This window comes from Crinia signifera, chromosome 7 (genome assembly GCF_055691185.1).
Source record: "Crinia signifera chromosome 7, ASM5569118v1, whole genome shotgun sequence".
NCBI classification, from domain to species: Eukaryota; Metazoa; Chordata; class Amphibia; order Anura; family Myobatrachidae; genus Crinia; species Crinia signifera.
The window spans coordinates 76,244,861-76,271,263 of record NC_139223.1 but is presented as its reverse complement, the minus strand read 5'-3'; the positions used below and the strand labels follow the sequence as shown (position 1 = coordinate 76,271,263).

At 42.5% G+C, this 26,403-nt stretch overlaps 1 protein-coding gene across 1 annotated transcript in view; it reads left to right on the top strand.

The window, feature by feature from the left end:
• The window catches only part of CLEC16A (C-type lectin domain containing 16A), a 311,322-nt gene that overhangs the window by 48,663 nt on the left and 236,256 nt on the right, over positions 1–26,403 (top strand). Inside the window, exons 8-10 of the mRNA XM_083153350.1 lie at positions 4,141–4,315; positions 11,725–11,778; positions 22,145–22,258. Coding sequence (XP_083009476.1) covers positions 4,141–4,315; positions 11,725–11,778; positions 22,145–22,258 — 343 coding nt within the window. The remainder of the gene's footprint in view (positions 1–4,140; positions 4,316–11,724; positions 11,779–22,144; positions 22,259–26,403) is intronic.

Here is a 26,403-nt window from a genome sequence, read left to right as displayed (position 1 = left end):
GGATTATCGGTAGTACAACCCAACCACTTTCCCTCCGACCCCCCCCCCCCGCTACCTAAACCCTAATAGTCCACAGCCTGACTCCCTCTCACAGCCTATCCTAACCTTCCTACAGCCTACCTGAGCCTTCCTGTAGCACCTAAACATCATGCAGCCTTACTACTCTCCCACAGCCAAATTGAGCCCTTCGACCACCTATCTAAGACCTCCCTCAGTCTAACTTCCCCCAGGCACCTGGTGTGTCCAGATTAAAAGAGGCGTCGGACCATCAGATGCCGAATAATTGATGGTGTACTTGTACTAAGGCCGAAAACATATGATGACCTCTTTTGGGGAGGCAGCTTTAAAGGCCAGTGATCCAAGACCTTGAACTGGAGCCAAGCTGATTCACAACTGTGGGCATGAATCAGATCTGATCGCTGTTGCGTGAATTCAGAATCCGTTCGATTGTCGAATGACCTCAAGCATAAGGATCTACATGCGTGATTCAAAATTCAGAAATTAACGGACAGGAATTCAGCGTTTGTGGTTGGACACCTGCCATTTTCTGCGAGTGTCAGAAAAGCAGTTACGGTTTCTGAAATGCAGGAGCACCACCAACCGGATACTGCACTTGGAGCAAGAGGTCCAGTAGTGTTGTTGGTACACTGTTGCTAATCAATATCCATTACGACACAAAGTCTGTGATAATCTTCCCATCCTATTCTCTGAGTGTCAGAAAAAACGCAAGCCCAGGCATTTTCTGTGATGTCAGTGCTGGCCTCAATCAGCCTGCCTCTGTCGCGGAGTTGTGGAAGGGTCACACTTACTCATCTTTGCACAGTATGGGAAAATCATTTCCTGGTGAGTGAATTATGTACTGGTTTGCGAGAGGATAGCAGATTGCAAAATGTTCACAATTCTATTGCAGATTTCCACAGGGTGGGATTTCACTCTTGGCTGCGGCTAACTGCTCGCAGATTGTACACGTATCTTAACTACTAGACTTGGGGAGCAACCTATATCTTAAGGTCTCCAATCTTCAGTTGTAAAGGTGTACATACACTACTCCCGGGCAGCAGGTTTGCATGCGATACATCGCATGCTGTCCTTTCACATGTGATGCATGGCATGCAACCCCTGTTTCCCACTGCCAGGATGGTGGCTGTGTCGGAGGTCGCATCGAGATCCGACCTCCAGCTTAGGTACTCGGACCCGAGGGGTCAAACAATCCATCGGGTGAAATCGGCCCAAATCAAACAAGTATATGGGAACCTCAACAGAAGTTTACCTACTATCGCTGGGGTGTGGCTGCTAAGTAAATGGTTCAGAGATCAGAGTTTGTAGCTGCTCCTCTTTCCAGTAGATATGTATGTACGTATGTATGTATGTATGTATGTATTATTAACATCATAGTTGGATATTTGGAAAGGTTGGTTCCTGGAGCTGAATGTCTGCCTTGGCTCTGGAGCTAGTGCCATATCAGACATGGCTAACTGGGAGCTCTGCCAAAGCTGCTGCTCAGGAACTAATGAGTTTGCAAATATATTGTCACACTATGCTATTGGACCGGCTAGGATATAACATTCATGAAATGGTTTAATGTTCAATTAATATTCCTTTTTAGAATTATTAGCCGCCCACAGTTACTTTCGTGTTTTTATAGCGGTCGTTTTCTCCAATGCTGGGTAATTCATCACAGCGGGGTTTACTGGTGCCATATAAGAGTGTTTCATCAAAGAAGCATAAATAACCATAAACACCAAATGCTTTACACTTTACAGCCTATGATAATGCTGGCTTTACATGTTTCTTTTTTTTCCGCTCCCATCGCTTTATTACAAGTAGTGTTTATGCATTGCTAGATTGGTCATTAACATTATAAAAATTGCAGAGTTGCAAAACGAAGATTTATCAATGACAGCCCCATGTAAAGTATCTTAGAGCAAGCTGGGCTGCGGCCAGGGCTGCATCATTCATGCCACCGTGTTGATTTTTTTCCTTTATAAACAAGTACTTAATCCTGATGCCTTTAATCTCTTACATTCTGAATGATCGTATGACTGCCTCTTAATTGGATTGCATGAATTATTCACAGCTTCCTCAGGGTCATCGGCCCCCACAGGAGCCTCTTCATGTACTAATTGAAGCCTTGCTTGTTGTGCTTGAGTGATTGGAGTGGTAGGGTAATCCATATTCTGAAACAATCCATTAAAGTGATTGTAATTTGGCTAAATTAATAGGCCATGTTGTTGAGTGGGGAAGGATTGTAGCAGAGGATGTGGGGATGCTTCTAGCGTGTGAATTGTGTATTATAGCTTAAGTGAAGCAAATTCCTGGGAGGATGCGTGTACGGTATGTACTTTTTGAGACTGTAGTGTTCAAAGTGTGCCTTACAGTATAATGGAAATCCAAAAATGGAAATGCCATTTTACATATTGGTTACAAATCAAACTAGTAATTGCTGGAAATTACAAATCAAACTAGTAATTGCTGGAAATAGACCACATTCACAATTAGATCAAAGTTAGAAATCCTGTTTTGTTTACAATTATCAATAATTACTCCGCTATGGTGGGTATGTCACAGTGATGTGAAGGGAGAGGAGGAACATTTACAATGTCAGCAATAACGGGGGAGGGGGGGGGGGGGGTAATGGAGGGAAATTGAGTCAATACTTCATTTAGGATGTAGAGACAAATGGGTGACCAGGCATACAGGGCAAGAGGAAGACACTGGTTCCAAAGATACATCTGTACGTATACAAAGGGAGTTGGAGCGAATGGATGGTGAACGCAGCACATTCTACAATCAGGGCTGGTGTACGGCTTCTCAACAACCTAGGCACCCTACTGACCCCCACACTGACACCTATACCCACTTTCCAGACCTTCAAGTGAAATGTGGTGGTTCCATCTTACAAGTTCCACAGCCACCACCTGCATTAAGTACAACAAGGAGGTCTTCCTCATATACACCCTTAATTTTGTGTTTGGCAGACTCTGTGGCGCCCTAGGTGGCTGCTTATTGGTAGAATGGACCCTGTCTGCAATTCATTTTATGAAAGGAAGAGGCAATACCGGAGGGATAGGGGGGCAGATTTTTTCTGCAGGCAACATTGATTTTCACAGTGCATGTGGTTAGCGTATCATTAACTTTCTAGTATCAAAGAAGAACTGTAGACATTGATGAGTCTGTAGATGTTGGTGTGACTCTTCCCTAGAGCTTCCATTACCTTTAAAAAAACCTTTTACCAATTTTCAATATGACTTTCATTTGATTCTGTATTTGTCCGTATCCATTGGTAACGCTTTTAGACTTTGATGAATATTAAAATAGTGGTACAATACTGTTTACTGTATTTTGTTGCTTGCTCTTGGACAGGTATGATTATAGGATGTTTATTATTTTACCGCACCTGTGACTTATACAGGTTGAGTATCCCCTATCCGAAATGCTCGGGACCACGAGCATTCCGGATAGGGGAATTTTTCGGTTTTTAGAATATATTTTTTAAAGCATACTTACCTGTCCCCTGATGGTGTCCGGTGGTCCCTCGGCGTCCACAGCAGGCCTCCGGCATCTTCTCTGGGTCTCCAGCGGTCCCAGGAATGCATTGCGCGAGTGTGCGCGCGCACCGGTGACGTCACCGGCGCGCGCGCACACTCGTGCAATGCATTCCTGGGACCGCTGGAGACCCTGGAGAAGATGCCGGAGGCCTGCTGTGGACGCCCGGGGACTTGGTAAGTATGAAAAGAGGGTTAGGGGGTTAAAAAAAAAAAAAAAAATTAGAATGATTCCACAAACCACGGTTTTTGGAATAATTCGGATAAGGGATGTCCGGATACCGGATACTCAACCTGTAATAATAATTGGGGTTGCAATGACATGGAGTTCCTTTGCTCTAACTCGGTTTGCATAACTGTCCCCGCTTTTAATTTTATTTGTACTGTATGAGTATCCACCTTTTGTAATAATTATCGCCCTAATTACATGTTTTTTTTAACCATATGTTGATGTTTTATTTAATTATTTTACTTTAAAGTGGACAACATAAATCTCCCAGGTATGTCTTCTGTATTTAAAGCAATCTAATGCAGCCGTGCAGCCCTTGTCCTTCATGTGATCAGCCTTCTCATGGAAATTCCATCTAATTTGCAGACACAAAAACAGGGGAAGTCTCAGCAATTTAGTATCACAACACCTGGATCACTTGAACTATCTCAATGACATTTTGATTATCAACTGTGAGTTTCTTAATGATGTCCTGACAGACCATCTACTCAACAGACTACTTCTCCCCCTCTATGTCTACTCACTGGTGAACCAGGATCAGGTAAGGAAGTTGCTTTGTACATTATCATTTAGAGGGGTAGTCAATCCCGGATTCCGACTGTCGAAAATGTCCCACCATGTGGAGTCATGTCCGTTTTTAGTTTCTCTAGACTGTTACTCGACAGCCGCGATTGAATGTTCCAGCTTTCGAGTGTCGGAAAGTTGGAGGTTTGTTGATCTTTAACAAAATGGTCGCAGATTTGACAATCCATGGTTGTTTCTGACAAAAAAGACTTGCCTCCATAGGGAGGCGGGTCTGTAGCAGACAAGTCCCAGCCGGGGACTCTATGGAATGTATCAGCAATAACATTATCTGAAAAAAAATATCAAAAATAGTCTCTGCGTAATATGGACCTGATGCACAGCCGCTGCATCATTGTACACAGCGGCTGTGTTACAATATGCAAAAGCCGCAGGAGGTGTCTTGTGTGATAAAGGATTTCCCTGCAGACTTCCGTGATATCTGCGTCCGAAGATGTCACATCTGATCCTCTGCATGAACATCAGACATTTAAGTAAACCTTGGGTTACTTAGGTGAGCTGCATCTAAAAATGCAGCCACTGGCTTCGGAACGCCCCCGTTTCTTATGTCCAACTACACACCCCAACTACACACCCCCAACAGTCTCCAAACTGTCACCTGACATTTGCACACGTCATAAGAAAGCAGACATTTCCTACAATATCAATTCATGGTAAATCTCTCAATTAGGTTAAAATCATGCAATAACTTTTAATGAAATAATACATTTTACAGATAATAAAAGTTCAGGGTTAATTTTACTATGGTTTTCTGTTTTATTTTCCAATAGGTAATACGCAATTTTCATGTGCATTTCTCAGTTATTTATGGTAATGTTAATAGGAAGTTTGTTACAGTATTTCGTGCCCTTGTAGAGATCAACCTGATGATTTAAAACTTCTAGTGAAAAAGGCACTTTCACAATAAGCTGATCATATGCTGATAACCATTGATAAATGTGCTTAATGAAATACTATTACGCAATATTACTGTTTAACTTAAAAGGTGATGATAGATGAGGCAATAGCATTTACATGGGAACTGAGCTCCAGAGATAGACTGTGACAGGCTGTGCCATAACCGTGTCTCCTTTTTCATTGACCACTGGCTTTATCTTTTATTTACTGCCAGTGGCTCCCTGGGCTTGATGACGCAATAGAAGGCTGCTCAGGATGTGTACAGAAAAAGTGCACTCTGTATTTATTTAACATTGAAGCCATTGATTGCAGCAATAACCTAGTGCCAATGTTTTTGATCAGGGTTGGAAAATACTTAAAAAAAAATAAAAAATAGCAAAAATAGGGTGACCGGTTTTATAGGGCCTAATTCAGCATGGATCGGTAGTTAAAGAAAAAACAATTGCTTGCGATCAAAAAGTCCCCGCCCAGAAAGAACAAACGATTGCAATTGCTTTTGCATATCCATTTGCGAAAACCAAAACAGCCCCAAAAAATTTCCTCATGTAAGTCTACAGCTTCTTAAAAAATCAGGCTGGAAGTGGTTATCGCTGACGTCAGAGATCCGCCAAAGAGAAACGCATTTTACAATCGTACCCAGAAAACTCCCATGTTTCCACCCATAAATGCCGGTTTCATGTATATCAAACTGCGACTGCTATGTGTACAGTGGGGATCTAAAGTTTTGGCACCCCAGGCAAAAATTTATTTTAATGTGTGGAAAGATGGAAAAACCTCCAAAAGGCATCAAATTACAGATGAGATATTCTTATAACATGTCAAAAGTTTGATTTTATTTTCATCATTTACACTTTCAAAATAACAGAAAACAAAAAATGGCATATGCAAAAGTTTGGCACCCTGCAGAGTTTATAGCATGCACCACCCCTTTGGACAGCTGAGACCTGGCAGTGTCATTGATTGTTCTCAATCATCGTCTGGAAAGACCAGGTGATGTCAATCTCAAAGGTTTTAAAAGCCCAGACTCATCTGACCTTGCCCCAACAATCAGCACCATGGGTTCCTCTAAACAGTTGTGTAGAACACTGTAACTGAGAATAGTTGACGCTCACAAAGCAGGAGAAGGCTATAAGAAGATTGCAAAGCGTTATCAGATGCCCATATCCTCTGTTCGGAATGTAATTAAGAAATTACAGTCATCAGGAGGAGTGGAAGTTAAAGCAAGATCTGGAAGACCAAGAAAAATATCAGACAGAACAGCTCGCAGGATTGCGAGAAAAGCAAGTCAAAATCCATGTTTGACTGCATGATCCCTCCAGGAAGATCTGGCAGACACTGGAGTTGTGATACACTATTCCACTATAAATAGATACTTGTATAAATATGGTCTTCATGGAAGAGTCATCAGATGAAAACCTCTTCTACGTCCTCACCACAAAAATCTGCGTTTGAAGTTTGCAAATGAACATATAGACAAGCCTGATGCATTTTGAAACCAAGTTCTGTGGACCTAAGAGGTTAAAATATAACTTTTTGGCCGGAATAAGCAAAGGTACATTTGGAGAAGGAAGGGCACAGAATTTAATAAAAAGAAGCTCTGTCCAACAAGCATGGGGGTGGATCAATCATGCTTTGGGGTTGTATTGCAGCCATTGACACAGGGAACATTTCACGAGTAGAAGGAAAAATGGATTCAATAAGATTCCAGCAAATTTTGGACGCTAACTTGATGCCATCTGTGAAAAAGCTGAAGATAAAGAGAGGCTGGCTTCTACAAATCGATAATGATCCTAAACACACCTCAAAATCCACGGTGGATTACATCAAGAGGCGTAAACTGAAGGTTTTGCCATGGCCTTCAAAATCTCCTGACCTCAACATAATTGAAAATTGAAAAGAGCATTGCGTCACAGACAGCCCAGGAATCCCAAAGAACTGGAAGACTTTTGAAAGGAAGTATGGGCAAAGATACCTCAAACAAGAATTGAAAGACTCTGGCTACAAAAAGCATTTACAAGCTGTGATACTTGCCAAAGGGGGCAGTACAAGATATTAACTCTGCAGGGTGCCCAAACTTTTGCAGACGCCATTTTTTGTTTTCTGTTATTTTGAAAGTGTAAATGATGGAAATAAAATCAAACTTTTTTTGACATGTTATAAGAATGTCTAATCTGTAATTTGATGCCTTTTGGAGATTTTTCCATCTTTCCTTGGCTTCTTTTTTTCCACATTAAAATTAATTTTTGCCTGGGGTGGACAAACTTTCGGTCCCCACTTTGTTTGTTTATTTATACGCAATATGCATACATGCAGTGCGACTGCTGCGTACATGCAGTCGTTAATTGACCAGATTGCGAGTTTTCTAATTAGCGACCCATGCTGAATTAGACCCTTAGAGTAGTACAATGCTGCAGAGAATGTCATTAAACAGTTCTGCTATGCTTAGTATTACATAGATGGGTACATTGCTTGTCAGAAGCACAAATGAATTCTGCTATTTGTCAGCCTCACCCCTACGAGATATTCAGTTTGCAACAGGGGTGACAGTATGAGTCTGCTAAAGGTTTGAAGGTGTGAAACTACTGTCTGGAGCCTGGAGATCACTCGATGATCACAAATTTATTTTTGGTTCACCCTTATTTTGACACTAGGTGATTCATCGTGCCCTTTGGGTGCTCTTCACACTGTTGCTCCGCCCTCAACCTTTGAACTCCTTTATTTTGCATGAAATATGTTTCTTAATATATGGAGGATTCCCTGCATTGCTACTTCAGTTGGAGGTTACATTTTTCAGATCAAAAGGAGCGTCTGATTGTGAAGGGAGTGTAGCCTCTTTCATTGGTATGAACAGTGCTTAGAGCAGTGATGGGAAACCTTCAGCCCTCCAGCTGTTGTTGAACTACACATCCCAGCATGCCCTGCTACCATTTTGCTATTTGGCCATTCTAAAACTGTTGCAGGGCATGCAGGTATGTGTTGTTCAAAAACAGCTGGAAGGCCGAAGTTTCCCCATCCCTGGCTTAGAGGGAAATATAGCATGCACACAGTGAGATATGCACTATTTTTCTTTTTGATTTTGCTTATAGACTCAAAATCGAATAGAAAGTCGAATGGGCATTCAGTGTTCATTCTAGCACCCGCCATCTTTGAAAACCCATGCAGTTCCTCTTCCCTGCCTGGAGTGTCGCTGTCTGCTGTAGTGCTTCTAGCACAGTGTGGTCTGCATAGAAGCATTAATATGCAAACCAGACCTGTGCTAGAAACACCACAGCAGACAGGGAAGAGGAACTGCATGGGTTTTCAAAGATGGCGGGTGCTAGAATGAACACTAGGCATTGAATGGTTTTTCTATATTTGATGCAGATTCGATCCCAATGCGCTCTCCCGTGTAGTGTAAATTAAATAGAAAAATAGTCTTGGAAACCAAGACTATATAGTGGAAATCTAATAGTGCCAATCTAATGTATATAGTGAAAATCTAAAGGTGTGTGTGTGTGTGTTTGTGTGTGCACACTTCAATTTGCTTTAGATTCAATATCAGATTAGATTTTCTATTAGATTTGGCATTAGATCTGTACTTTTGCATTAGAGATCGATTTTGATATCAAATTCAATTTACATTCAAGGCAAAGTGTACACATTCAATTTACTGGATCAAATTTGATATTTCCTTGCCTGCACAGTCTATTGTTCGATATAGAGAAAACGGGAGCACGCATAGAATCGAAAGCATCTTAAAAACCATTACATTTTGATTCAATTTTGCTTCTATAAGCAAAATCGAATCCTGTGGGTGGGGTGGTTGTGGGGTTACAGCGGGTGGGTGAGGGTCGGGGGATTTGCATGTGCAGTTGCGGAGGTCCGTGTGCGGGGATGCTGTGGTAGGGGAGTGGCGGTTGCGGGGCGGCAGTGGGTGGTGGAGGGATGGCACAGCTGTGTGCATAAAAGGCAGCCCCAGCACATAGCAGTTGTAGCAGATACATAGGCAGACAGCATGTCAGGGTGTAGGCCCCATACATATACACACACAGTACTCAAGCAGAGACATGACACACAGGGTAACAGTCACAGGCTCGTGTGGTACTCAACCAGGGTCCCTCAGACAGAGCCTCATCGCCGCTCCGGCCTCTCGCGATCACTGCCCAACCATTGACCAGGTAGACACGGGAGAACCGCGGGCCCCGCACGCACAGGTAGAGCAGGCTGGCTCCCCACAACCACTTGTTGCTTAGCAAGGGCAGAGCCTATCCGGAGCCTAAATCTTGGAAGTGACCATCTGATTGGGCAGGACCACAATTTGTCACTCTATGACTTCGCCCAGTGTTACACACATTTACTATCCCGAAAATACAGCAATTCATAGTCGTATTGATGTGCTATCAATACGAATACGAATTGCCGTATTTTCGGGATAGTAAATGTCAAAAATAAGTGTATTTCTGGATACAAATACACCTATTTTTTACAAATTTCCTTTAGTAAATTTCCCCCAGAGTGACAGATCTGGGCTATTATATAGGATATTTTGTATTATTTAAAATTTTCTTGTTGAGGATCGTACTACTCGATACCTCGCAACTGTCCTGCTTTTTGTTGGACGATCCTGTTTTTTGGAGACAGTCCTGCCCCTGTCTCAAAATAAACCATGTAAATATACCATGTCATTTTAGCCTCTCTGTAAACCACTGCTGGATGGTGCCAACCTTTCAGCTACTGTACAGATGGATCAGCTCTTTCCTGTGGTGCCATTAATCTGTATGCCTATAGGCTTTGCAGGAATACAGGTGTAAGAGCAAAATATAGTAAGTTTGTATGTCTGACCTCATAGCTTTGGAGAAACGAATCTTCTCACCATGGGGATGGATGAAGGTAGATTGCATCTGCAGCAGACACTCAGCGCAGAAAAGAATGCACGGTGTGGATCTATGAGTAGTCTGTACTGCTGTGAGCCAGGTTCCCAGCTGTGCAGGAAAAACGCTATACCCAGTGCACGAAGTGGCGGTGTGCCCAAATGGGGCGATATACAATTTTTCAAAGCTGCTGCATCTTTGTCGGTTTTTGCTAGCTGGATTTAAAAATGCAATTCTATTCAGTACAAAGGAAATGCCTGGCTTTCGTTTGAATATAATTGCACCTTTTACATTCTTATTTATCTTTTTCATGTTATTGTCTGTTGTACAATTTATTCTTTACTAGTTAAAAGCCAGTCAAAATGACGGGTTCTGCAATGTACTGTCACTCTGGGCTGTGAGTTTTAAGCCTACAAACCCTCCACCCCACTCCCAGTCCCCATCTGCTCCTACCTCCAATCTCTGTCTTCTCAGCTCCCTCTCTCCATATCCAGCAAGTTTGAAACAGATCAGTGTCCCCAGGGGCGGATTTAGGGATGAGGGCGCCCCTAGACACAACAATAATGTTTACTAAGTAGGACAGTTTATAGGGGCAGTATCTGCATGTCCTATCCATTTACACTCTATTTAAGATGGAATATAGTACAGTACAGTGGATATTTTGCAGTTATTGGTACATTTTGGGCTGACAGTACTATCACAGGCATCCAAGTGCCGCCCCCAAACATGTGCCGCCCCTAGGCCGGTGCCTCACGTGCCTAATGGGAAATTCGGCTCTGAGTGTCCCTGCAAAAATGTTTTCTACTTTCACAAAGGAGTGATTTGGGCAGTCGAGTGGCCTCTAGTGGTCAGTGGTGCTACTTCACCTCATAGAGCAGCATTCTATACCTTAATGTGGTTTTCTTTCCTCACTTATACCATTGATTATTATTATAATTTATTTATATGGCGCCACAAAGGTTCCGCAGCGCTTAACAATACGCTAATGAGCAAAAACATAACGAATTACAGTACAAGACATTTTAGGACAAGTACATGTTAAATATGGATAGTTGCATCAGGGGACAGGACACTGAAGCAATCTTCAGGGTGGCAGTGGTTTATATATTCTAAGGCACATGAGGAGAGAGGGCCCTGCCCGTGAGAGCTTACATTCTACCATCATCTTCCCCCTGCCTACAATGGCACCAAACCCATGGGTTCTGCTGACCTGCTGCTTCTTTGAGTGTTATGACTGTTGATGCAGAAATGTTTATAAACCGTGTCCATGTCCTGTACTGTAATAAGTCCCCTTTTATTGTTTTAGTCATTTATATGGCATCACAGACCCCTTGTGATGCCATATAAATAAAGGATGATAAAAAATGAGTTGTTTCCTTACAGAACTGTGGCTTCATGAATATATCTAAATGGAGTCACTTTCTTGTTATACAAAGATTTTAGTTAGTTAAGCTACATTGCTATATCATCACAGTAGCACATTCTATGGCATTCGGGCTCTCTTCCCCCTCCCTCCTAGCACTGCAACCAGCTTTTATTTAGTGTCATTTAGTTACAAATATGTTGTACAGTAATAAGGTAACTTGTATGAGTGGGTACTAACAAGTGCTTTTAACTTTAGCCAACAGATCGCCCAAGAATAAGTCCTCAAGTATCCCTATATCTGTTGTCTCAGGTAAGTGCTACCATACATTTAGGAGTTTAAATAGTAATGGGGGTACTTGTGTATTATAGCGGCGCCCCCGATTTCCATTGCGCAATGTTTTAATCGAATCGCATCGCATGCCATGCACCCGATGGCATGCGATGCGATTTTTGGCCCCTATACGATGAAAGATTGTATAAGCACCCTAAAGGGTGCTTTTAAGCACCGTAATGGGTGCTTACAATGTTAAATGCACCCCCACGCCACCCCCCCACTATAAACGTGAACCCGAAGCGTGGCGAGCGCAGCAGTACGCGTCCTCCGACCTTTTCATACCCCCACTATCCACGTCGGCGTGGAGTTGAGAATAGAAAGTGTGGCGAGCGCAGCGAGCCACCGAGCCCGAAGCGTGGCGAGGGGATGCGGATACCTTCACAGGTATCGGAGTCCCCTCGCGGGCTTCACAGGTATCCGCGTCCGCTCGCCACTCGTCGGGCTCGGTGGCTCGCTGCGCTCGCCACACTTTTTATTCTCACCTCCGCCGCCCCTCGCGGGCTCACTGCGCTCGCCACGCTTCGGGTTCACGTTTATAGTGGGGGGGTGGCGTGGGGGTGCATTTAACATTGTAAGCACCCATTAGGGTGCTTATACAATGTTTAATCGCATCACATCGTATGGCATTGTATGCCATATACAATGCCATACAATTTAAAAATTGTATGGTATTGTACAATATCGCTTGATATCGCGTCGCGTCGCATACCATCGTATGCCTTATGGTATGCGATGCTATGGGCGCCGCCAAAATACACAAGTACCGTAATGGGGTCTACACACGTAGCGATTTCAGGCCATTTTCTGATCGATATTACTTAATGTAACTAGATGATATTAAACTCCGAAAATGGCCCTACATCGCTGTGTGTATAAAGAGAGGGGGTGAGCCGGCGCTAGCTGCTTCAATAAGGTATACTCAACGGTTTGAAAAAGTATAAATTTTATTTTACTCAATAATCCTTCAATATATTTCTAAAAAGACATATATGTATGCATACATGAAAAAATTATATATAAATAAAAATAATAATAAAAAATTGAATAAATTTTTCAATTAGGTGCTGGAAGAAATTTCTTATATGATCAAATTGCGCAATTAAAAGTCTAGGACTCCATAATGATGTGGTTTGTATATTACCATCCTTTTTGTATATCACCTGGATATGGGGCTGGTCCAGGGAAGGTGACTCCAGAATGTCCTTGCCTTATAATTTCAAAGGCTCCCTATTTGGCGAGTGTCCTCCTTTTAGCATGATTAGGAATATGGCGTGTATCCCAGATGAAAGTCCAGTTTTTAAGTGGAGTTATAAATCGTCGTCGGGAGAAAGATGGACTGGTCACTCTTTGGGTGGATGGGGGGGTCCAGACACATAAAATATCAGGCTCAACGCTTTTCCCCGGCTTATCTGTGGCCGGCTTCCTCAGGAGCAAGTGTGGACTGGTAGTCACAGCCCAGTTTAAATAGCAGTGGATTTATTGCTCAATTGGTGTTTAATTGGTACACCTGTGTTAATTAGCACCTGTTGTAGTTAGCTGATATAATCCTACAAGTTAACATGCATACAAAACTAAAAATAACCGCTGAGTAATACTATAATATTAAATTCTATCAGTCCAGGAGGCAGTTGGGACTGATAGAAAATCATTTTGATAACAAAGGAAAAATTTGTCATGCTGAATAAACATTTTTATTGGGTCATGTGACCCGTAACCAGACACAGAATAGATCGTATCTAAATAACTCGGTTTTTACCTCATATTGAGGTTCCAGGTTGGTTCAGTGCAGCACGGGGCACCCGAGGGAGCCCCCGCCCGCCGCCGATTGCCGGTATAGGCGGTAGGAGCGGGGGGATCCTCACGAGTGTCTCATGCTGCGTCCGCTGCGTTGCTTAGGAACGGGCGCACCGTGACGACACGTCACATACATGGTGACAGTGCGTCACGTGATGCAGCGCCGTCTCGCAAACGAAGGGGACGCCGGCTCAGCCCCCAGTTCCACAGGGACTGCGTGCATCTACGTGCAGTAGCATGTTGCACGCGATACACGCCCCCCAGCGTTGCCGGGCAACCAAAACGGCGTCTCCTGTGATATGATTATACCACTCGGCGGAGAATCCCTAGGGATAACTGGACCATCACTGGGAAAAGTGTTCTGTTTATCAAGAACAGGGGACATCAATCGATCTTATTGTAACATCTATAACAGAGAAACTTAGTATATAATTTCGATAGATTAATCAATATTAGATTTTTCACAGGAAAAAAGGCATATATATTTCTTTTCTCATCAAATCCAAAAATTCAGACGACATAAAAACAAAAATATTGGTAGATGTAACATGACAGAAAACATATAATACGTAGGTTTACATAATATCAGAGGGGGAACCAAAGGTAGAAAAATGCAAAAGTGGGGAAACTACCTCAAAAATTCTCTCATGACCACATTTGGTCCATTGGAGAGCACACATATATTTTTCATTATTGTTTTTTGGGGCAATCGGCGGCGGGCGGGGGCTCCCTCGGGTGCCCCGTGCTGCACTGAACCAACCTGGAACCTCAATATGAGGTAACAACCGAGTTATTTAGATACGATCTATTCTGTGTCTGGTTCCGGGTCACATGACCCAATAAAAATGTTTATTCAGCATGACAAATGTTTCCTTTGTTATCAAAATGATTTTCTATCAGTCCCAACTGCCTCCTGGACTGATAGAATTTAATATTATAGTATTACTCAGCGGTTATTTTTAGTTTTGCATGCATGTTAACTTGTAGGATTATATCAGCTAACTACAACAGGTGCTAATTAACACAGGTGTACCAGTTAAACACCAATTGAGCAATAAATCTGCTATTTAAACTGGGCTGTGACTACCAGTCCACACTTGCTCCTGAGGAAGCCGGCCACAGATAAGCCGGGGAAACGCGTTGAGCCTGATATTTTATGTGTCTGTACCCCCCATCCACCCAAAGAGTGACCAGTCCATCTTTCTCCCGACGATGATTTATAACTCCACTTAAAAACTGGACTTTCATCTGGGATACACACCATATTCCTAATCCAGCTAAAAGGAGGACACTCGCCAAATAGGGAGCCTTTGAAATTATAAGGCAAGGACATTCTGGAGTCACCTTCCCTGGACCAGCCCCATATCCAGGTGATATACAAAAAGGATGGTAATATACAAACCACATCATTATGGAGTCCTAGACTTTTAATTGCGCAATTTGCTCATATAAGAAATTTCTTACAGCACCTAATTGAAAAATGTATCAAATTTTTTATTTATATATAATTTTTTCATGTATGCATACATATATGTCTTTTTAGAAATATATTGAAGGATTATTGTGTAAAATAAAATTTATACTTTTTCAAACCGTTGAGTATACCTTATTGAAGCAGCTAGCGCCGGCACACCCCCTCCTCTAACTATTTTTGTTGGGCCTGACAACCCAGTGCCGGCTGCTCAGTGATAGCGCACCACTCAAAACCCCTTTTTCCTCTTTTTTATCGCTGTGTGTATGTAGGGCTATTTTTAATAGGCAAAGCCCACGATCTAGCAGGAAAGCCAGTACAAACACTGGCTTTCCCTGCGGGTGATAGCGACGCACGGAACTGCACATTGACATGGCTGCAGGGCATACACCCGGAACAATTAGTGCTCCATTTCGAAGCAATCTAGTCAGATCGTTTAGAAATGAGGCTGACATCGCCCCGTGCGTATGTCCCTTTAGTAACACAGTAATACAAGTGTCCTAAATCAATTTAATCAGTACAGTCTCCTTGTGCATGCTAGTTGCATAAGGATTGCAAATAAAGATAAGATCTAATTACCGGTGATGGGTAATTGGCTCTTCAGAACCTGTCTAAAGGCCCCCACACACTAGAATGATTTTTTGGGCGATTGTCCGATTTCCGATCGATCATCCGATATATCGGGTGATTTTAAACGATAATCAGCAATAATCAACCGATATATCGGTCGATCGGTCGGAAATCGGACAATCTTCCAAAAAATCATTCTAGTGTGTGGGGGCCTTTAGTACTGCAGCCTGTGCTGCTCTCATTCCTGGGCTTATCATTGTAGTGTTACTGGCTGCAGTAGTCAGTGTCGTACTATAGTTGATCTGGTTGTTAGGTCAACCACGATCAGTCGACAATAGGTCGACATGACAATGGTCAACCCATGAAAAGGTTGACATGTTTTTCACAATTTTTTTTTATTCGGGTGACTTGTTTTTACTTTTTGATCCATGCGGACTACAGCTGGGAACGGTAAAGCGTGCACCAAGTAAAGCAAAGCACCATGCCCGACACAGGGCGAGCAAAGTGTTACATTAATTAGGGTTCAGGTCGACATATGCAAAAAAAAAGGCCTGTGACTAAAACCCCATGTCAACCTTTTCATGTGTCAACAAATAAAAAGTCGACCTAGTGCATTTCAACCTCATCTGTATCAATACTGGCCGACCTAGTTACTGTACACCTAATGTAGTGTGTGTATTATGTGCTAAATACACATCTGTTGCACTCTCTTATTACATTTATATTTGTATTGTGCATTTGCTATAAAGCTAGATAATCCCAGCTCTCCCACATCATGCTCAGTGAGTGAGTACATACATACATACATACACACACACACACACACACACACACACACACACACACACACACACACACACACACACACACACACACACACACACACACACACACCCAGTTTCAGTAATAACAGTATTCGCTATGTACTTCTAGACTCAAAATTCAGGTATATTTGTATCCATTATTCATCCCTGCTCCTTAACCCTTAACACATGGGACTTTATTGATCTTTGCATTACTGGAATGGCTTTCAGCATTTGGAGTCCATCCCATTCAAAGCTTTGCCTTAAAATAAATAAATGGGCTTTGTCCTGACGCCCTCCAAGCATTTAAGTTTCTACTGAAATTGACCTTATAAACCTTTTGTAGAAGCGTTTCTTGCTGGCAAATTAGGACATTTCAGCAGATCCGCTGAATAATGTACTACAAGGCAACCTAAACCCTTTTAAATTGCGTTCAGGAGAAAAGGAAATAAAATAAATAAACTGACTGCAGTGTCCTTATTTCGTCCTTAGCAGTAAGGTACTTGAGTATGTGACACAGGATGTATTAGGAAGTCTTCAGTGTTTTGTGGTGCTTTATTTTCCAATACGGCATCTACTTCTGAAGTAGCAGAAAATCATTTGTCCCCAGCACCTTCCTCCTTTGTTATTTACATGTCACTGTGCCCTCCTCGTGCCGCAGGTAGTCATTATTGTGTATGTGTATAGCTATATAAATAATAATATACAGACACACACGCTTAGTTATTTTGTATACCTCCATGACCTTTCTCATGCTGAAGGTAGTGGGTACTGTATGTAGTTATTTATCGTAACCAAAAGTGCGTATATGGTCGCCAGGTCGATGCTGTCTAGATCAACACTTACGGGATTGACCACTCTTGTTCGAAGGCATCTAGTTAGGCACCTAAAGATAGTCAACGGGGTCTAGAGTGACAGTGATGGGAGTTTGACACCAGCAAGATAATGATATAGATGAGGTCACTAGCCACCACAAGTTTTTTTGTTTTTTTTTTGGTGCAGCCCAGCTTGGTTCAGACTTAACTATCCAACTGAGCATAGAGAGAATACAAAAGTGTGCTGAGCATTGCGATGCACCATGCATAAAGCATGAGGAACGCAGCAGGGCCCCTGTGACATTCTGCACCAAAAAAACCTGGAAAACTTGTGGTGACTGTAAACCTAGTCTCCGTTGATTTCTTGGTTGCGTCGCTGTCCCGCTAGACCCATCGACTATCTTTAGGCATCCAAAAAGTGGTAGATCCTACAACTGTCGAACTAGACCGTGTCAATCGCCTATACCGTTACCCAAAAAGTGCATGTAGGAGATAAAACTGCCATCAGTCTGGTGCTGGGGTCTAGCCAAAGGTCATTACTTTTTATTTTCACATGGCCCAATCAAATGCCCTTATTTCTGTTATATTTTTTCCATAATACTTTTTATTTTATGTTCAAATTATAATGCATGGCCCCTAACCTAGTGTATCAATGTACAGTACAATGTGATACTTGGAAAAATAAATGCTCTCTGAATTCTCTGGAAAACACTGCAATCCTGTTTACATAGAATTCCCTTATCTCTTATCTGTGCCATCTACTGCAGGGAGATTTTCTCAGTATAAAGTGGTTGATATAAGCAGAGCTCTGTATTTTTTTTTTTTTTATCCTATGGTTCCCCTGACCTTATTTCTTTCTAGTGGCCATTGGTTTTTAGGGTAACCATACAGGCCAGTATCCTATTAACAGGCGTCATTTACTGTTGCTGATCGGTTCACCGGCGGAAATCCAATTAGCCCCATTACTGGCATCTATTGTCCATTCTGCACTACATGCCTAAGGCATAATCTGATAAAAGCTGATGTTTGAGCAACCCAACCAAGGGATCGGGAGTTTATCCTGGAACCCAATTGTTATATCCCTAAAACAGCGTGCTTTATCAGATGCATTTTGCAATAACAGGGCAGAAGTGTACTGCCCTAAATTTTATGATGTAACATAATGATACCATCAAAAGCAATATTCACCCCAATACCATTTGGGTACTCAGGGCCTCATTCAGGCCTGATCTCTTCGCTACTAATTATTGGAGCCCTGCATCCTGTGAAAGCCTGCAAATTGCTTAGCATGGTTGGCGAATAGCCGCAAATCCATTCACAAGATGCTTCCCATCAAAGGATTTTTTTTCAGTGTTTGCAGTCTGTGTGTAGTCCAGGATTTAATCGGCAGTTGCGATAGAAACAGACTTCAGGCCGGAGCTGACGTATAACGTCTTTCCATGGACATGCCTGTATTTTCCTTGACACTCCCAGAAAACCTCCGGTTACCACCCTCAAACGCTGGCTTTCTGTCAATCAGAAACTTGCATATGGCCAGCGATATATTAAAAAAAAAAAAAGTGGCAGGATGGCCTCTAGCATGCCTACTACAGGCTGTACCCATGCGCAGTCTATCGATAATTACTCGGCCTGTGAGTTCCCAGCCCTGCAATGAGGTCTGAATTGGGCCTTCATTCTGAAAAACCAAACTGCTGGATATTTCTGAATGACAAACTTGCCCGTTAGGTTTGTATCGAAGACGTTTTTTGTGGGTGCAATGAATACGGTTATGCAGCCCCATTCATGGTGTAACTCAGACAGTATACACTGAAGTAATTCCTTTATGCATGCATATTAGATTTTATCTCTAGGACAATGGGCCTCTGTTTAACTTCATTTGGAGAGATGTATCGGGAAGTACTGAGGCAACATAGGTACTGCATTTCCAGTACTCCTAAGTATCTGGTTGCAGATCTCTGGGCCTGATTCAGAGTTAAGCTAGGTACATACTGGGTAATATGGATCGGACCAGCGTATTAAACATCAAAGCAAGGGACATCATGCATGTTAATGACAGCTGAAACATTTCGACCTTCAAAAACAAAACTCCAGTTTGAACGAGTGATCCAGGCTGATGGGGGATTTCGGAATTACTCCCTTTACAAGCAAAGCAAAAATAGCCCCCAACTGGGCAAACTATGTAGCACTGCGGGGGGGGGGGGGGGCACTTTTATCAAATAAACAGATGCTTGATCTTCTGTTCACAAACCCAGAGCCAAACCTAACATAACATACAGCTAAAAATGACAAAGCCACAAGTACCAGAGGTAATCCCTACCACTATTTCTTGTTCATTTTTTATATAATTTTGTGTTTGTATATAGAGAGATAGTGTATGCCTGTGCTACCTGTGATGTTGTCTGCCTTGGTTTGTACTGCTGCTTCACCTGCATGTTATTAACATAGCGGTAACATGGCGCAGCGCCATGATATTGCTGAGCCACGGGAGGAAGTGCTCGGGGTGTTGTCAAGATAATTTAATGGAAATGATGAGACGTGGATGGGGTAGGGGGTCTATTGTAAATCCCAGCGGGAGAACAAGTGTTTGACACATTCATAACAAAAATATGTAACAGACTTATTAAGCAGCAGGGTTGATATTTTTGGCATTAGCATAACCAGCAGCTTTTGATTGTCCTATTGAATGTGATTCAGCTGATCTGGTGCCCATATTCCCTGACACACCGTCTGAAACGCTCAGTCAGTTCTGCCATTCTCAGAAATAAGACTTCCAGCATTCTGCTGATCTGTGAAAACACCCACTTCAGTAATATGATTCCCCATGTTATTAAAAATGCATTGATCACTTAATTAGGAAGCTTCTACATTAACTGATGATATTTAAAAAAAAAACCTTTCATGCTAAATAGAAAAAAAAACTCTACATGATTTAATTGGTAATGTCAATGCCAAAAGGATATCCCTAAAAAAAAAAAAAATAAGGACCCAATAGGGTTTAAGGCAAGGATGGCCAAACCTGTCCTCAAGATCTTCCAATAGTTTATGTTTTTCAAGCAAACTGTGGATCTATAGTAGGAATGAGTGCAGCATTGGTTTGCGAATGTGACAGTTAGTAATGGACTACAGCTGTGTACCAGCTAGGTGATTTGGAAAACGTGGACCGTTGGTAGATCTCTGGGACCTGTTTGGCCACCCCTGGTTTAAGGTAACAATATGGTTATAAAAGAGAAAGACTAGATGGGCCAAGTGGTTCTTATCTGCCATCAAGTTCTATGTTTCTAAAAGAAAACTATCATTTATGATCCCGTTCCAGTGGCAAAAGCAGGATTTTTTGAGGGGGTTTCCAAATGTAATCCACAATCTCCCACTCGGCAGTACATTGGAGTAATTACGGTTATCTGGGGGAGCGGTAACGGCTGCAAAAATTGGTATTTTTATACACTGGATACTGTATGGAATACAGTATTAATATTTAACAGTACAGATGGTCTATAGCAGGCATGCCCAAAGTCAGGCCCGGGGGCCAATTGCCGGCCCGTGCTGTCATTTCAAGCGGCCCGCAGCCTCCAGCTGGAAGAGAGCAGAGCATCAGATGTGGGAAGCACAACACAGGACACTAAAGGTGGGGCCCCTGCGAGCGCGCCTTTACCTTGCTGTCTGCTGCAGTGAGGAGGTGCCGGCCGCCACAGTCAGATGTGTTTGGCGTCCTACCCCTGCTGCTGCAATTGTATATCACCCTACTCCACAATCACAGTGACAGCAGTGTTTGGGGAGGGGCTGCAGCAAGGGGGAAGCTTGCTCCCATAACATGCAGAGCGGAGGAGGGCAGCAGCAGCAGCCCAAGCATCTCCTGTCCTCGCAGTTCCTGCTTTGCCTCTCAGTCCTCTGGCTCACACAAGGGGCTTGGAAACATACAGAGAAGGGAGGGGGCTGGCAGGGGGACATACAGTGAAGGAGGGTCAGGCTGGGGGACATACAGTGAATGGAGGCAGTGATGGCCATTCAGAGAAGGGGGAGCAGGGGCAGGTTGGGGGACATACAGTGAATGGGAGTCATACAGTAAAGGAGGGTCAGGCTTGGGGACATACAATGAATGGAGGCACTGATGGACATTAAGTGAATGGGTGCAGAGTGGGGGACATACAGTGAAGGAGGGGCAGGCTGGGGGACATAGAGTGAATGGGTGCAGAGTGGGGGACCATTCTGATGTGATTAATGATTCAAAGAATGTCAGGCTGAATGATCGACCCCCACAAATTTACACTTCACCAAATCTGGCCCTCTCGCAAAAAGTTTGGACACCCCTGGTCTATAGTATTGGCAGTTTCAAACAAAAGTGGCTAGGAAATGTTTAAACATATAATAAATAAATACACAAACATTATAGAACCAGTACTGCATTTTCTAAGCTCACAATCTCCCAATTTATGGTAAGGCTCCTCTCTCTTCCTCCTGGCAACTGCTCTCTGGTCCAGTGCGATGTTTGAGGGCTCAGATCCACACATATAGGAAATGTGGTAGAAGAAGCTGGTACACTGGGCATGTGCAGCAGCTCCGCTCTGTCCCTTAAACTGATCATATTATATACCAGTGCTATTGTTGTTAAAATTTAAGACACTTGTAAAGAGTAGAGGGGGGTCTCTGGTCAACCAAAAACTCCCCCTGCGTTTGCCTATGGGTTCATAGCTTTACTTTGTCATAATAGATTTCAATGGCATGAAACAACATATCTGTTGTTGGACACTTTTTTCCAGATCATTTTAGCCACTGCTGTTTCCATGTTGAACATTTGCTAAGAGTGCCATTCCCTGGAATATTTGGGGAAGCGCTTCAAATTGTAATATGCACAGTCTATCTTTTTAATAAAATATAATTTTGTTTCTATCTAGGTCTTTTTAACAATACACTATGCTCCTTTGGTTAACTCACTGGCTGACGTCATTTTAAACGGCGATCTATCAATGTTTTCCTCTAAACCAGAGCAGCACGTTCAACGGAGTTCCGTAAGTAGAAGCCACCATGTTTTCACAAGCAATTGTGAAAATGAATTAATATTTATATATTTATTTATTTATTTATTAACCGTTTCTTATGTAGCGCACACCTATTCCGCAGCGCTTTACAGAGAATATTTAAACATTCATATCTGCCCCTGCCCCAGTGGAGCTTACAATCTATAGTCCCTATAACAAGTACAGGCACGCACACACACACATTCACTCTTGGGTTAATTAACCTACCAGTATATTTTTGTATTTATTTTTGTATTTTGGTTTATCTTTGATAAACAGTAGTTCTATGACTAATATGGGATGCATGTTTTATTCACATGTTTGTGTCATTCACCTACTGTATATCTCTTCAAAATAATTTTTCTGTGAAGTTGCAGGGGATGTAGTCCTAATGTTAACATGTCGAAATAATGTTTACCATTACAATTTTGTCATCATGCACTATGGCTGCAGTCTTGTCAAACAAACATACCAGGTTGGGATTTGACTTGCTCTGAGTGTCAATTCTGATGTGGATGTGATTTTAATCGCAATAAGATGTGTTAAAATACAACACTTGAAAAGATGTTTGCGAGAATCTATATATGAAGTGCTACGATGAGGACGCAGCTTTTCTTCACGCAATGTTGCATTGTGCTGAATATACCAATGATGGCACATTCGTGTAAAAAGGATGTCACATTGGGTCTTGCTGCACATAGCTTATTGAGGATAAGTGTTTGAGTACACATCTGTATGATGTGGAGGATTAGGGTTCGTCACAAGGGGAAGGGTTAGGTTACAGAAGGGGAGGTTAGGGTTCAGTACTAGTGGGATGGCTACGATTAGTAATGCTGCCACTAGTTGCATTGGATCTACTGGAAATCATGAGAATCTTACCACCAGGCGCAGCAGACACCACTGCAGCTGATGTAACACTAGACCACTAGGGGCTTACCTTCTAAAAATGTTGGTTTCATCAGTATTAACTCAGTCAACCTTGTCATGTTGACAAAATGTACCTCCAAGATTATTTCCAGTATTACAGGTGCAGTTTAAATATCGGCTCATATAGCACAGGTAGGCTGGGATGTAGAGCCACATTAGCAATGAGTTTGCAATAAAAGTTCTAAAGAAATAATGAGTAAAACAACCAGTAGGCCCCATACAAGATGGATATAAGTGTGTGCTTAGGTTATTCTGACTGAATAGTTTACTTTGGAATTGGTGTCAGGAAAACTCACATCTTCATATAGAAGGGTACTGTGAAAATAAGGCAGTGCCACAGGGAATTGTCCCTCTGGGGCCTCTTATCTGCAAACTGCATGTAAAAACTCACATTTGGCAAACAATCACAGCATCAAACTATGCTCATAATGTCCGCTGGATCTAAAACTCCGTTTCAGCTGCAGCAAAGATAGTCACTGGATGCATCATGCAAAGAAACGCTCACAAGCCAACATTTCATATGCCACCCCCCCCCGGTAGGTATCTCTCACAAATGGGCACTGTAAAGCCCTCTGCGTTCAAATCCTCACTGCCACCATCATTGCTTATCAATCGCAATACTGTACAATGCACCTCAGATGCATTCATAGTGCAAAACAAAATTGCTCAACTCTGCAAACATTAACATTGCACCGACCTCTGTCATACAGGTCAAAAAGCTCCAGTTAGAATGCAGTTCTCTGCGTTACTGCCACATCATTGACTCTGCCCCGTGTATGAAACAACCAGTCCATAGTGTATTTCTTTAATGCAAGTCATCAGTTTAGTTATACCCCTTTCACGTCTCAAATGCCATTTCACACCTGGGATTTTGACACGGGTCTGCCCTGGGAGCGACCCTGCATTTGCGGTGTTTAGCTGCTCACAGTGACCTGGCTTATTGCCGGGTTGCAGATGTCATCCGGGGGCGGTGCGGCGCCGCATCAGATGGAGGAGGAAGCAGCACTGAGGTGATGCTGTACCTCCTCCTTAGAAGTGAATGGGACCCTATCACACTGGCTTCTTTTATTCTGGGTTGCTGGACCTGGGATATTCGAAATGGCCCTTTTACACTGCATGTCGACATGGCAACAACCCGGGATTGATTCGGTATGAAAGGGGTATAAGGGAAGCACCTGTCTCCCAACATGGCAATCTTCTGCAGCAGAAGCGCTAGATAGAGGCTACAGGTATTCAATCATTGCCATTTTTTCGGCAGGTGAAGAAACAGAATGAATTTGCAGATCAGTATACAATAAGGGGCGGTTTTACCCATGCAATTGTGATTTTTTTTTTTTTTACGAATCGGCATTGAATGGAAACTGACCCAAAATCTGTGGCAAATTACCTGACCCATGTTGTTTTCGCCCATTATGGATTTTTACCCCAAGCAAAATATCGACATGGATATTGAATTGGGCGAAAGTTGCTGATTTTTCGCCTGCCAATTAATTTGCCACGAATTGAATAGTAAATTTACATTTTTTATGAATGCATATTATACTGCTTAAACTAGACATGTGCATGTATTGTATATTACTGTAATGCTGGGTTTTTATTATTGGATATACCTGGTAAATCACTTTACATATCAGTTAGGTTTTTGGGGTAAATTAATGCTTTCTCTACTAATTTAATGTTATAACAGTAAATAAAATACACCAGTAATCCTGGTTTTCTCCACTGAAAGCCTAGATCCCTACCTTCCTTCTTGGGCTCTCTACATATTTTTTTGTTGCTTTCTTTTATCACTCATTGTAAGCAGGAATGTGATTTTGTTGAGATAAACATTGTTGCAATGGCCACCTATCTATACCGTGGGTGTGCATCTCCTCCTTCCTCTGTACCTTCCCCTGATACAGTACATTGTCTGTGGTTTACTGTGAACATGACTGGCAAAGCGTCTGCGTGCAGGAGCTCTCAGAAGCTCACTACATGTAAATCTTGTAAAACAAAATTCTCACAAACCACAGAAGGTATAACACGCTATTGTGCTGCTGGTGACAGTTCCACACAACCGGCTCCTGTAGTACATGATGTGACGCCGGGTTGGGTGTCGCAGTTGTCTAGTAATATGTCAGATTTAACGGCTGAGTTGGCTGCGACTAGTCAAATTAATGTGGCTAGGCCCCTCCCTGAACCGACTTGGGCCCAGGCTTTGGCTCATTTGGTTATTTTGGTCATAAAAAAGCAGCATAACTCTGTCCCCTCCTGCCTGGCCTCCCAAAAGACACCTTTTACTATTGGTTTTGCAGTGTCGTGATTCAGACGCTGAGCAGTTACAGGAGGAGGAGGATGGCCAGGAACTAGAAAATTAGTCTCCACAGGGTACTGCGGAAGACTGTCCAGGGCATTGAAGCGCTTATTTTAGCTGTGTGCCAGGTGCTGCTGCAAGAAGATGTGGATCAAGCACTTTTTTTTTTTTTTAATTCAATGATTTTTATTGTAAATTTTGCTTATTACAGGTTACAGACAAACAACAAAATGAAAAACAAAAACAAAAGCAACATAAAAGATATTACAGAACAGACAGTTCGTAGTTACAAGTTGCTCGAAGCTGCATATAACACGAGTTTGCATTAGGATCAAGCACCTTTTACAGGCGTTGCTTTTTCGTAAAAAGTGTAAGTCTGTAGTTACCTTTTCCAGTGGCACCGGACTTTGATAAGGATCTGGAAGCAGCTTGGTCACATCCAGACAAAAAATTTGTCATGCCTAGAAGATTGTTTTCTTGTTATCCCTTTCCAGCGGGGTACAGGACATGGTGGGAAACACCTCCAACGGTGGATTCTTTGGTTTCCCGGCTTGCAAAGAAAACTCTTTACCCAGAGCTATGTCCTTTAAAAGATGCTCCTGAAAGAGATTGGAGACCATCTTAAAGAATATTTACTCCTCTGCAGGTGTGGCTATATGCCCTGCTTTAGGCAGGGTCCTGGGTAACAAAGGCCATCAAATTCTGGGCAGATGACTTGGACTTTGATCAGTTGAGTACACTGTTGAGTACACTGGCAGAAAACATTAGAGAGGCCACAACATATCTAGTAGGTGCTTCTCAAGATAGTGGGTTACTTAATTCACGTATCTCTGCAATGGCGGTGTTGACCAGAAGAGCGTTGTGGGTAAAATAATGGCAAGACGATGTGGAATCCAAAAAGGGAGTGGAAGGTATT